The sequence below is a fragment of the Littorina saxatilis genome, linkage group LG17 (assembly GCF_037325665.1).
Source record: "Littorina saxatilis isolate snail1 linkage group LG17, US_GU_Lsax_2.0, whole genome shotgun sequence".
Lineage (NCBI taxonomy): Eukaryota > Metazoa > Mollusca > Gastropoda > Littorinimorpha > Littorinidae > Littorina > Littorina saxatilis.
The window spans coordinates 4,775,296-4,787,930 of NC_090261.1; the positions used below are offsets into that span (position 1 = coordinate 4,775,296).

Consider the following 12,635-nt stretch of genomic DNA (forward strand, 5'->3'; position numbering starts at 1 on the left):
GACAGTCCTCACACAGGAAGTCACTGGAACCAGTCACTTTTGTCCAGACGTCTTTTCACTTCCAACGCGCCACTCAGCAGGTGAAGACTGCATTTTGTTTTTATTGATCAGCAAAGGTTCAACTAGAAAATCAATGGTGCAGAGACAGGTCTGCCAAAGCCTGTGAAAGCGAGCGAGACTTTAAAATGTGTTCTTGTTATCTGTTGTCTTATTATTTGTTTTGTCTTTTAATGTGCACCACACTGAAATTTCTCTGTATGAGATAATAAAGTATTCGTATTCGTATTCGTATTCGTATTGTATGCATGTGTGCCTGTTTGCGTGCTTGTGACTTTTAAACAAATCTTTATCAGACTAGTTTATCACGTTTCACTAACGCGATTTTGCTGTAACAATATAAACACCCACCTATCGTAGCGATTCGATCCTTCCCTTCAGAGAAGTTCAAACTGAGTCATAGTACTAAAACCTATTGGCTTCAGTAGGGATATACATGTGTGGAGTCTGAGAGACAGAGGTTGTGTCAATGAAGACATGCGTAAATTCATAGTATCATCAACTTTTTACGTATGTCACGTACGATATTTTACTTTAGTCCATTTAATATTTCTGTGATACCCGTAGCATTTGATATAAGGCAACTTGAACTTCGGGAAATTGAAAATAAAGTTACCACAGCAAAAGCTACCCCTATAATGCTTAATATCATCATGGTAAAAGGCGGTGATACTTATGATCAATCAATATGAGGCTTATATCGCGCGTATTCCGTGGGTACAGTTCTAAGCGCAGGGATTTATTTTATTTTTTCAATTTTTATTCAAGGCGCAGGGATTTATTTATGCCGTGTGAGATGGAATTGTTTTACACAATACATCACGCATTCACATCGGCCAGCAGATCGAAGCCATTTCGGCGCATATCCTACTTTTCACGGCCTATTATTCCAAGTCACACGGGTATTTTGGTGGACATTTGTATCTATGCCTATACAATTTTGCCAGGAAAGACCCTTTTGTCAATCGTGGAATCTTTAACGTGCACACCCCAATGTAGTGTACACGAAGGGACCTCGGTTTTTCGTCTCATCCGAAAGACTAGCACTTGAACCCACCACCTAGGTTAGGAAAGGGGGGAGAAAATAGCGGCCTGACCCAGGGTCGAACACGCAACCTCTCGATTCCGAGACCAAGTGCGTTACCACTCGGCCACCCAGTCGACGCCACCATCTCCAACGACAAGAATGGTTGACAAAGCTGAAATACTGAGAACAATAACAAACAAACAACAACAACAACAGCTGTTGAAGTATGTTAATGTAATACCTATATTACCTCGCTGAGCAGGAAAGCCGAAACGATCAAAAGGGTCGATAGATATTATTTTGGGCCCGCCATCTTTTCTTTTAGTGTACAGAGCAAAAGCAACTAGTAGCCTATTCGTGATAATGATACTGTACTAATCACTTTACTATAAGCTGTCTCGATACGGAATCAGTCATGAAGGTATCAGCAACACAGACTGACGGTGGCATAGGTCAATGCTGGTCAGTGATAAAGCTATAAAGCTTGACCGATACTGGCAGTGCACTAATGAGCTGACCCAGAAACAAACTTCACCACAGAGGAGAGAACCGCAGAAGAGAAAATCATGTATCTTTCTACTTGGAAAAGGTGCATGAGATATGAGCCAGTCAGTCAGTGTGTGTGTTGTGGCTGGGTGGGGGGGGGGGGGGGAGAAATGCTATGCTATGCTAATTTGCAATCAGTTTCTGTACGGTCCCCAGTACAAGAGACATGAAGTGTTAATACACTATGGACTTGAGCGGGAGGAATGATATCAGTTATGTATTCATATCATTTGCAATGTCGGCAAGAAGTCTTTCTTTTATCAAATGCAATTTTTAATGCTAAATGATTTATTCGGGAGAGCCTTCCTCAGTTTTACCGTACCGCCGCAGTCGGCACCGTGAATGATGTAGGGGCGTATTAAGTTATTCAGCTGCAGTATACATGTATAACCTTTGTTTACACACTTTCTAAGAAATACACTGTATATTGAAACTGTTAAGAGTACATAAAAGCACAAAGAGAGTACAAATGCAGGTAATTCTATGCCTTAGTGTATGCGGTTTGTAATGTTTTTTCGTCCACCCAAACCTCAACTCAGTCCCAGTTGCTGCGGTTACCCCCCTTGATGCGCGCAATCGATGGTAAAACGTCCTTTTTGTAGCGTTGAAACAAAATCATCGATAGAAATGTGTTAAAACAAGATTTTATCTCATCGTTCCATTGTTCCATAACATTTGCATCTCGTTAGATGAGATCTGTTTGGAAGTTTTTGGATATTTACGAAAAATGCAGCTAAGTGGTCCAGACAACTTGAACTGTTGTTTATCTCCCTTGGCCTACTCTCTGGTGTCCAAAGTTCGCAATTTCGAAAGGAGCAAAAGTGAAGATCGAACTAACACGATTTGTGTTTATTTCAGCGTCTTTGTGATCTCAACGGTTGCGTTCAACATGGAAACATTGTTAAATAAGCGAGTCATCCTGAAGAGCAGACCAGGTAATCGCTGTGCGCTTTTTCTTATCATAGGAGGATTCTTTGTGCTTGTAAAAGTCATGCATTGGTGTGCGAAACGTTGCCACTCGCTCTGTTCACTGTTGACATCGTGTGTGTTTGTGTGTTTCAGGCGTGAATGGAGAGCCCAGTGAAGATAACTTTGGCGTGGAGGAGTGTGAGATGCCCTCCCCCGCCTCTCTGTCACCTGGTCAGGTGTTGGTGAAGAACCTCTACCTTTCTGTTGACCCTGCGTTGGTGAGCAAATTGTTGTAGACGTCACTAAGTCATTTTTCAGTTGTTTACTAATCAGTCTTGGAAACAACAGTGATGGTTTGCTTGTGATTCTATGTGCAGTTTGCAGCTCACAGGGGTTGATATGTTTACAAAATAGCCAACTTTGAAAAGTTAGTTGAACTTTGCGTGGATAAATAACTGTGGAAACTTGTTTGAACATGTTTACCTGGACTTTAAGTTAAAGTACCCTGGACACTTGAGCATGTTAACTTGTGTAGATTATGTTTGAAAACTGGTTGATCATTATTTCTTGGATATGTCACTTTGAAAACATATTTATTCTCATTTTTAGCATTAGTATGCATAAACTGCTCTGACACAGTGGACGTTCTTTTGACCTTTTGAAGTGTAGAGATCACTTTTGGCCAGCAGTTGTGCCTTTCCCCCGAAATCGGCGTATGCTGCCTGAATGGCGGGTTAAAAACGGTCATACACGTAAAAATCCACTTGTGCTGAAAGTATGAGTGAACGTGGGAGTCTAAGCCCATGAGCGAAGAAGAAGAAGAAGAAGAAATTGTGCCTTGAGTTTGAAATGAGCTATGTTCACCCAATATTTGAGGCGGATTTCTTGAACATGATTTTGAGACACATAATCTGCGTTTCACTCAGTTAAAGTTCAAGCCAGTTAAAACTTATTTTTGGCTCACGTAAGTGTAGCCTATGCGATGATAAACTTTGTCTGTCTGTGCGTGCGTATGTATGTATGTGTGTATGTCTGTGGTAGAAACTTTAACATTTCCGAGTCTATGGATTACGTCAGTCTCGGTCAAAAGTGTTCGACGTGTGTGATAGAAACTATTTGAAGACGTCACATTATGACGTAAGAGGGTTAGACGTCACGCAAAGGAATTACTGAAAGTCTCGGTCATTGTTATTGTGAGCGGGCCGAGACTTCTTGGCAGATCCAGGGTCTCGCTTTCTTGCATAGTTTCACCTATGCTTACTGTGTGTGTGTGTAAGTGTGTGTGTGTGTGTGTGTGTGTGTGTGTGTGTGTGTGTGTGTGTGTGTGTGTGTGTGTGTGTGTGTGTGACGGAGTGATTGAGTTTGTGTTACTGTTTGTCGATTTCTTACGTGAGCCTTGAAGGCTTCGCCTCTTGTTTTACATAGATTTTTTTATTCATTATGTCTGTTCAAACAGAGATGCAGAATGAACGAGGACTCTGGTGTTCACTACATGTCGGCATGGCAACTTGGACAGCCTATCGATGGCCTTGGAGGAGTGGGAGAAGTTGAAGCAAGTGCTGACTCAACATTTACCAAGGGCGACCGGGTGTCTGCCACATTCCTCTGGCCGTGGGCTGCTTTTTTTGTCATTGACGGCAAACATGTCAAGAAGGTAGAAACTTAGGTCATTGGGTGGCTTTAAAAATTTGTGATACTATGACTGCCATTGTTTTGGGTGTTTGACAGTTATCAATAAGTTAAGTTATAAATGTTGAGCAAATGTTGAGCAATTCTGGAAGTAATAAGGAGTACAACACCTTTCACAGCACTGTTGGCACTTTCTATGTGGAGTTAGATGGGTTAGGTAGAATCATTTTGTGCCTGGTTCCTATTACACTTATCATGAAGACAAAAGCTAAAGACTAGAATTAAACTAAAATAAAAGCTGTAAAACCAGCTAATTTATAAACACTAACACTACAGTGTTGTTGGCTTATTACACAAACACACACACACACACACACACACACACACACACACACACACACACACACACACACACACACACACACACATACACACACACACACACACACACACACACACACACACACACAAACCAGGATAGTGCTTCTCTTGTTGCTGCTAGCTTTCCACTGGGTGGAAGCAACCTTCATTTCCCAGCAATGGTATGATGAAGTATGAAATGAAATGTGTGTATTACTAATTTTCTTTGTTAAGGGGTCTGTCAGTTATATGCTTATCGCTATGTTAGCAGTTGCATCCTATTAATCAGGATGCTTACTAAAGTATCTTTATTGAAACATTCGAAATAAAACAACAGATAGACTGCTAACTGTTTTTGGAACATACCATTCTTGTTTTTTTATTCTCAAACATTCAAGTTGTGGTATTTTTAAATTATATACATTGTGCATTGTAATGACATGGCTTGCAAAGAAAAATCTGCATATCCTATTGCAGTTAGGCAGTATGTTAATTCATCAATAGAGAAGGAAATGACTTTTCCCATCTTACACATTGAACTTGAGTCAAGATGATGATAACCCTACCAAGTTAATTCACTGTTTTCAGATGCCAAAGGAACTGTTTGGCAGCGAACCATCTCTGGCGCTGAGCTTGCTGGGAGGGACGGGACTGACCGCTTACCTGGGCGTGGCGGAGAAAGGTCATGTGACCCCTGGCAGTGGACAGACGGTTGTGGTCAGTGCGGCGGCCGGAGCGACAGGCTCTCTGGCAGGACAGGTGGGTGGTCAGGGGGAATTAGATCATTTGAAATGAGTGTGAAAAACCTGTGTTTTGGTATTGTGACATGCAAAGCTTGCGAAAAACGACACAAAAGATCTTTGCGTCTTCTATATAATAATAATAATAATAAATGAGCATTTATATAGCGCAACATCATAACTTTACAATTATGCTCTTTACGCTTGACACATTTTATGACTGAATTCCAAGTGTCCTCAAAAATTAGGTGTGTTTTAAAAGTGCAGTGTGGTCTTTTGGCTAAAAGAGTTAGCTGCTGACTGTTTTTCTGGCAGCAGAAGCCTTCTACTGCCTATTGATGTCTGTGTCTTTGTTACTTTTAATGGCTGTTTTGTTGTTAAAAAATAGCAAGGCGAACATACATAATCAAACGAGATGAAAAGGACAATATATATATATTTTTTTTTTTCCTCCCTTACACCTGTTCCCTTGTCCCGTTGTGCTCTCACACCGCCCCGTCCCTGCACTCGCTGCTCCAACCACCTCTGAATTTCGTTCCGCTGCCAGACTTGTCGATTTTACAGACGCTCCAGGGGGGGATGTCGGGTCGCTGCGGTAGGCTACCCTCGGAAGATGACACTGCACTTCTGCTGAGTCACTTCGACGGTGTTCAGTAGTGGGTCTGTCCCGAGCTAACGGACGCAGTCCACTACCTACTATGCCCCCTACAAACGACAGTGACTTTAAGTCGCGGAGCCAGACTGAGTGAGCGTCCCCTCCAGAGAGCAGACCGCCACCACGTCCCTCCGTCGACCCCCCAGAGCGTCACACGTTGAAGACTGACAGCAGAACTACTATTCAGGGAAGGATCGAACAGGAACACTGAGACCAAGGTCACCATGAGAGCTCTGGGCATGAAGGGCCACAAGAGCAAGGATAATTTATATTTTTGGATGATTAATGAGATGAGGATGATTATGATGATGCTTTGGATTTCCAATTTGGTTTTTGAGACTACGTGACAGGGCAGCACTCTACGCTTACTGTCATAATATATCCTGGCGTCAACCAGGCCCGAGAACTGCCGCACCTGCGGTGTTGGTCAGGTATAAAGAACCTGAGCACACTCAAAGTCGCATTCGTTAAGTGAATGACACTCGGCTGTGTGATCCCAGCCTTCCCATAGGAACCATAGCACTTCCACTCTGGGTAGGAGCCGACCGTAGCCCGAAAAACCCACATGACCCTGATGGGATTCGAACCCACGACCTCCCGGCCCGCAGCCCGATGCGCTAACCACTGCGCTACGGGGGCCGGTTATTTTTATATTTTCATTGTCATCAAAGGATGGCGGATTCTGCACAAATGTCACATTTTAAAACATAATGGATGCTTTTCGAGAGACATTGTTTCCCAAAATATGAAAAGATTGCCTGTTTTTTTCTCTCACAATCATGAATTCTTCAAGTGTATTTGTTTTCTCAACCAGAATGTTCACCATAGCTGATAAGTGTTGTAATACCCAGATTGTGACATGGCAGGCTGGATAAGTTGGAGTGACTAGTTGTGTGTGTGGATGCTTACCCATTTGTACACACTTAAACGTATGGGTTCACTGACACGTAACGTGTTATTACAGGTTGCTCGTCTACTGGGGGCAGAGCGGGTGGTGGGGATTTGTGGCAGTGCGGCCAAGTGTCAATTCCTGGAACAAGAGTTGGGGTTTGACGCTGCTGTCAACTACAAGTCGGGGGATGTGTCTGCCCAGCTGTCCAAGGCCTGTCCTGACGGAGTGCATGTGTACTTTGACAACGTCGGTGGAGATCTCAGCGAACGAGTCATTGAACAGGTTAGCGAGCTTCTGATAGCGTGAAATCAGTTTTTGTGACTGGTTATACGTTGTTTGTATTTCTTACCAAAATATGACGTTTGACATAGATCGAGACAGTCATTGTTCTCTGAGACCGCCTAAATGTAAGTTTAAGTCGGCTCAAAAAAGGGGAAACCAATGTTCAATAGATACATATACTTTTAAAGTTAGGAAGAGGTCAGTTACAGTCTGTTGTGTTAATGTGATCCTTGTCATCAAAAAACTAATGTAACATCAGGAACAGTAAAAAAACACAACACAATAGTCTATTTCTATACTTGAATGTAATTTTAGAGACTGACCTTGAAAAGAAGACAAGGACACGAACATTCATTGATAGCACAATGATGTACATTTGATAAATGAATGTGACTATTAGGGATAATAATCTTTATGTGTACTGATGACTAAGACAGTGTGATGTTAGCTGTGGATATTGTGTTGGGCAGATGGTTCCCAACGGCCATGTGATACTGTGCGGTCAGATTGCTGTCTACAACAAGGACCTCCCCTACCCTCCCCCCATCTCACCCACACTTCAACAGCTGATTCAGGACAGAAACATCACCAGGTAAAACACAGGTAGATATATAACAAGGACCTCCCCTACCCTCCCCCCATCTCACCCACACTTCAACAGCTGATTCAGGACAGAAACATCACCAGGTAAAACACAGGTAGATATATAACACGGACCTCCCCTACCCTTCCCCCATCTCACCCACACTTCAACAGCTGATTCAGGACAGAAACATCACCAGGTAAAACACAGGTAGATATAGAACAAGGACCTCCCCTACCCTCCCCCCATCTCACCCAAACTTCAACAGCTGATTCAGGACAGAAACATCACCAGGTAAACAAAGGTAGCTATATAACAAGGACCTCCCCTACCCTCCCCCCATCTCACCCACACTTCAACAGCTGATTCAGGACAGAAACATCACCAGGTAAAACACAGGTAGATATATAACAAGGACCTCCCCTACCCTCCCCCCATCTCACCCACACTTCAACAGCTGATTCAGGACAGAAACATCACCAGATAAAACACAGGTAGATATATAACTAGGACCTCCCCTACCCTCCCCCCATCTCACCCACACTTCAACAGCTGATTCAGGACAGAAACATCACCAGGTAAAACACAGGTAGATATATAACAAGGACCTCCCCTTCCCTCCCCCCATCTCACCCACACTTCAACAGCTGATTCAGGACAGAAACATCACCAGGTAAAACACAGGTAGATATATAACAAGGACCTCCCCTACCCTCCCCCCATCTCACCCACACTTCAACAGCTGATTCAGGACAGAAACATCACCAGGTAAAACACAGGTAGATATAGAACTAGGACCTCCCCTACCCTCCCCCCATCTCACCCACACTTCAACAGCTGATTCAGGACAGAAACATCACCAGGTAAAACACAGGTAGATATATAACAAGGACCTCCCCTACCCTCCCCCCATCTCACCCACACTTCAACAGCTGATTCAGGACAGAAACATCACCAGGTAAAACACAGGTAGATATATAATAATAATAATAATGCAAACTTTTATAGCACTATTCTAGAAAAATGTCTACTCTTAGCGCTTTACAATACATACATCGACCAAGCATACTATACACGCACAGGCAAAGAAACCGACCAAACATAACCAACAAACTATACATGCACAGGCATAACAAGGACCTCCCCTACCCTTCCCCCATCTCACCCACACTTCAACAGCTGATTCAGGACAGAAACATCACCAGGTAAAACACAGGTAGATATATAACAAGGACCTCCCCTACCCTCCCCCCATCTCACCCACACTTCAACAGCTGATTCAGGACAGAAACATCACCAGGTAAAACACAGGTAGATATATAACAAGGACCTCCCCTACCCTCCCCCCATCTCACCCACACTTCAACAGCTGATTCAGGACAGAAACATCACCAGGTAAAACACAGGTAGATATAGAACTAGGACCTCCCCAACCCTTCCCCCATCTCACCCACACTTCAACAGCTGATTCAGGACAGAAACATCACCAGGTAAACAAAGGTAGCTATATAACAAGGACCTCCCCTACCCTCCCCCCATCTCACCCAAACTTCAACAGCTGATTCAGGACAGAAACATCACCAGGTAAAACACAGGTAGATATATAACAAGGACCTCCCCTACCCTCCCCCCATCTCACCCACACTTCAACAGCTGATTCAGGACAGAAACATCACCAGGTAAAACACAGGTAGATATAGAACTACGACCTCCCCAACCCTTCCCCCATCTCACCCACACTTCAACAGCAGATACAGGACAAAAGCATCACCAGGTAAACAAAGGTAGATATATAACAAGGACCTCCCCTACCCTCCCCCCATCTCACCCACACTTCAACAGCTGATTCAGGACAGAAACATCACCAGGTAAAACACAGGTAGATATATAACAAGGACCTCCCCTACCCTCCCCCCATCTCACCCACACTTCAACAGCTGATTCAGGACAGAAACATCACCAGGTAAAACACAGGTAGATATAGAACTACGACCTCCCCAACCCTTCCCCCATCTCACCCACACTTCAACAGCAGATACAGGACAAAAGCATCGCCAGGTAAACACAGGTAGATATATAACAAGGACCTCCCCTACCCTCCCCCCATCTCACCCACACTTCAACAGCTGATTCAGGACAGAAACATCACCAGGTAAAACACAGGTAGATATATAACTAGGGCTGCCCAACTCCCCCCCCCCCCCCCCCCATGTCCCTTATCACCAGGTAAAACACAACTGGATTACCAACCATGACCTCCCTGCCCTCCTTCCATCTAGCCCAAATTTTTAACAGCTGATAAAGGACAAAACCTTCACTAGGTAAAACATAGGAAGATATACAATTGAAACCCTCTCCTACCCTCCCCCCATCTCACCTGAACTTCAACAGTTGATACAGGACAGAAACATGACCAGGTAAATACAGGTAGATATAGAACTAGGACCTCCCTTACCCTTATCCTATCTACCTTATCACCAGGTAAAACACAAGTATAGATATACAACGACCTCCCTTCACACATAAACTTCAACAGCTGGCACAGCTATGTCACTAGGTAAAATGCAGGTAGATAATTATAGCGCTTTTATAGTTTCACCATGATGTTCAGATATAAATCCCACTTTCAGCCTGTGACCCAGAGATCATGAGATAAGCACAGCTATCTGTCAGGGAAAGCTACACACCTCTACGTGCTACCCAAAAGTTCAGAGTCCTTGTGTGAGAAAGTTTTAACACAGTAAAATTCTTGGAATATTCTTGTGAAATTAGCAGCATACTCATCACATGGATTGTGTTTTTACTGTTGATGATGATGCACCTATTTATTTGGTATGTAAAAATAAACAGTTTTTATGTCAATGTAGTTTTGACTTTGTAATGAATATTCAAACAGAGAAAGTGGAATTTTTTTCTAAACTTTTTCTGAGTGCATTCAGCTAAGGATGTAAATATCTCAGAGCCGCGTAAACCAAGGTAATTTTTCAACAGTTGTAGAAGCGGTGTGAAGATTCATGACAGTGAAGTCCAGTGTGAAAGGCTTGACATTTTGAAAACCAGCTTACTTGTGTGTGTCAATCAAGAGATCTTTGCAGACTTTTTATGCATTGTGTTTTGTGTTTCAGGGAAAGGTTTCTGGTGCTGGATTACTCTGACAAGTTTGACGAAGCGCTGGCTGTACTGTCACAGTGGTACCTGGCAGGAAAAATCAAGGTAACTTTATTTACCTGTGGTGATTTACTGTTGGGTTAGTCTTGCAGTGAAGGTTATATTTTGAATCAGTAATTGCGAGAGGGGGATTAATGTGATTTTTTTAAACCAATTTCTTTGTCATGTGCACACATGTAGCTGTAGTTTAAAGAATAACAAGTTTGTGCTTATAAATTGAAGGTTGTCTTGTGCGTACAAACTGAAACGGTATTTAGATACCAGTTCTCAGAAAAATCAAAAGAAATATTTCATTTTGGTGTTTGGGTGTTATTTTTTATTCTTATTCATATTTCATTTTGGTGTTTGGGTGTTATTTTTTATTCTTATTCATTATTTCATTTTGGTGTTTGGGTGTTATTTTTTATTCTTATTCATATTTCATTTTGGTGTTTGGGTGTTATTTTTTATTCTTAAAAATCAAAAGAAAGCGCTTTCAAACATACACTGAGCTTAGTCCTGGAGTCATGCTTGTTTTAAACTTTCCTCGTTAATACACTTTTCTGTTAAAACAGAAACGAGATAGACAGATAGTTATTTGTTCTTTCGTTAAATGTACCTTCCTTGGCAACGTTCCTGTGTAAAACATTGTGTACATCAACACAGATCATTACAGGCTTTTACATGTAATGGGAGAAGAGCATTCTTCACCGTGGGCACCTGACAGCAATCTTCAGTGTAGCTCCTTCCTGTCCAGAGTGTTTGTTTTAAACTTAATCAGCGTCAACCTCCAAAATTTATTCTGCAAAATATTCCCTCTCTGAGCATGAAGCAGACCGGTTCTTGATTTCTGGTATGTGACTTTGTGAAAGGATGATATCATCCCATGCTCAAGCCTGGATAGATCTGTGTACCTCAAGGAAAGTATCTTTCATTTGTTATCTAAACAACAAAATGACTGTGTGTGAGATGAACAATGTTGAAAAACAAACAAATTGTGTACTCACCAATACAAGGACAATAAAGTGCTGTTATTGTTATTGTTATTGTTATTGTTATTGCATTGCTGCAGGTGAAAGAGACGGTGGCAGAGGGAGTGGAGAACACAGGGAAGGCGTTTGTCTCCATGATGAAAGGCGGCAACGTTGGAAAGCAGATCGTCAAAGTCCACAACTCGTGACAATAGCAGGCTGTGATTGATAAGGAAGAATTATTGTTAATATTCTGGCAGCTTTTGTGTCATTTGTACATCTTTCTTTATTTTTGTAAGTGCCAACTTTCTGTACCTTTAAATCCAAGGAGTCATCATTAGCTCAGGGTCAAGTTTTTTTTATTAATGACATTGTAAATCCTGAATTTGTGTGTGTGTGTGGGGGCGGTGTGTGTGTGTGGGGGCGGTGTGTGTGTGGGGGCGGTGTGTGTCTGGGGGCGGTGTGTGTGTGGGGGCGGTGTGTGTGTGGGGGCGGTGTGTGTGTGGGGGCGAGTGTGTGCTGCTACAGGGTTGAGATGTGCTTGTGTGCATGCGTGTGTGTGTGATGGTTTATGTTGTTTGTTTGTCAGCATAACTTTAAGAAATAAAACATGCTTTATTGATGACTGTAGCTTATTTATGTTTATACTTGCATCCAACAGGTGATGTCTGTCTGGATGCCCCTGGCGCTCGCGGAGGGTGTATGTTATTAATGTCGCTCGGTGTAATTTTGACGAATAAAACACATTTGAAATGAAAGAACATGTGTGTGTGTATGTATGTATGTGATAGTGTATGTGATTGCGTGCGTGTGTGTGTGTTCGACAAAGAGAGACAA

The 12,635-nt window shown here is 42.6% G+C and overlaps 1 protein-coding gene across 2 annotated transcripts; it reads left to right on the forward strand.

Annotated features, from left to right (window-relative positions):
* The first annotated feature begins 2,407 nt into the window (after window positions 1-2,407).
* Window positions 2,408-12,559, forward strand: LOC138952473 (prostaglandin reductase 2-like). 2 transcript variants are annotated; one of them, XM_070324150.1, is made up of 9 exons: window positions 2,408-2,565; window positions 2,693-2,817; window positions 3,996-4,193; window positions 5,117-5,287; window positions 6,888-7,097; window positions 7,568-7,689; window positions 10,806-10,893; window positions 11,900-12,019; window positions 12,460-12,559. In XM_070324150.1, exons 1-8 carry the CDS (start codon window positions 2,520-2,522, stop codon window positions 12,005-12,007), a joined length of 1,068 nt encoding a protein of 355 aa, XP_070180251.1. In that variant the 5' UTR covers window positions 2,408-2,519; the 3' UTR covers window positions 12,008-12,019; window positions 12,460-12,559. The 2 variants fall into 2 exon arrangements, with proteins under 2 accessions (XP_070180251.1, XP_070180249.1); XM_070324148.1 differs by lacking the exon at window positions 12,460-12,559 and having other exon boundaries at window positions 11,900-12,214.
* The last annotated feature ends 76 nt before the right edge of the window (window positions 12,560-12,635 follow it).

Bases quoted from the DNA above. Each gene is read 5' to 3' on its own strand.
- LOC138952473 (XM_070324150.1), top strand. From the start codon at position 2,520: ATGGAAACATTGTTAAATAAGCGAGTCATCCTGAAGAGCAGACCAG. The intron at 2,566-2,692 runs GTAATCGCTGTG...TGTGTGTTTCAG, and splicing joins CATCCTGAAGAGCAGACCAG to GCGTGAATGGAGAGCCCAGT. The intron at 7,098-7,567 runs GTTAGCGAGCTT...TGTGTTGGGCAG, and splicing joins GCGAACGAGTCATTGAACAG to ATGGTTCCCAACGGCCATGT.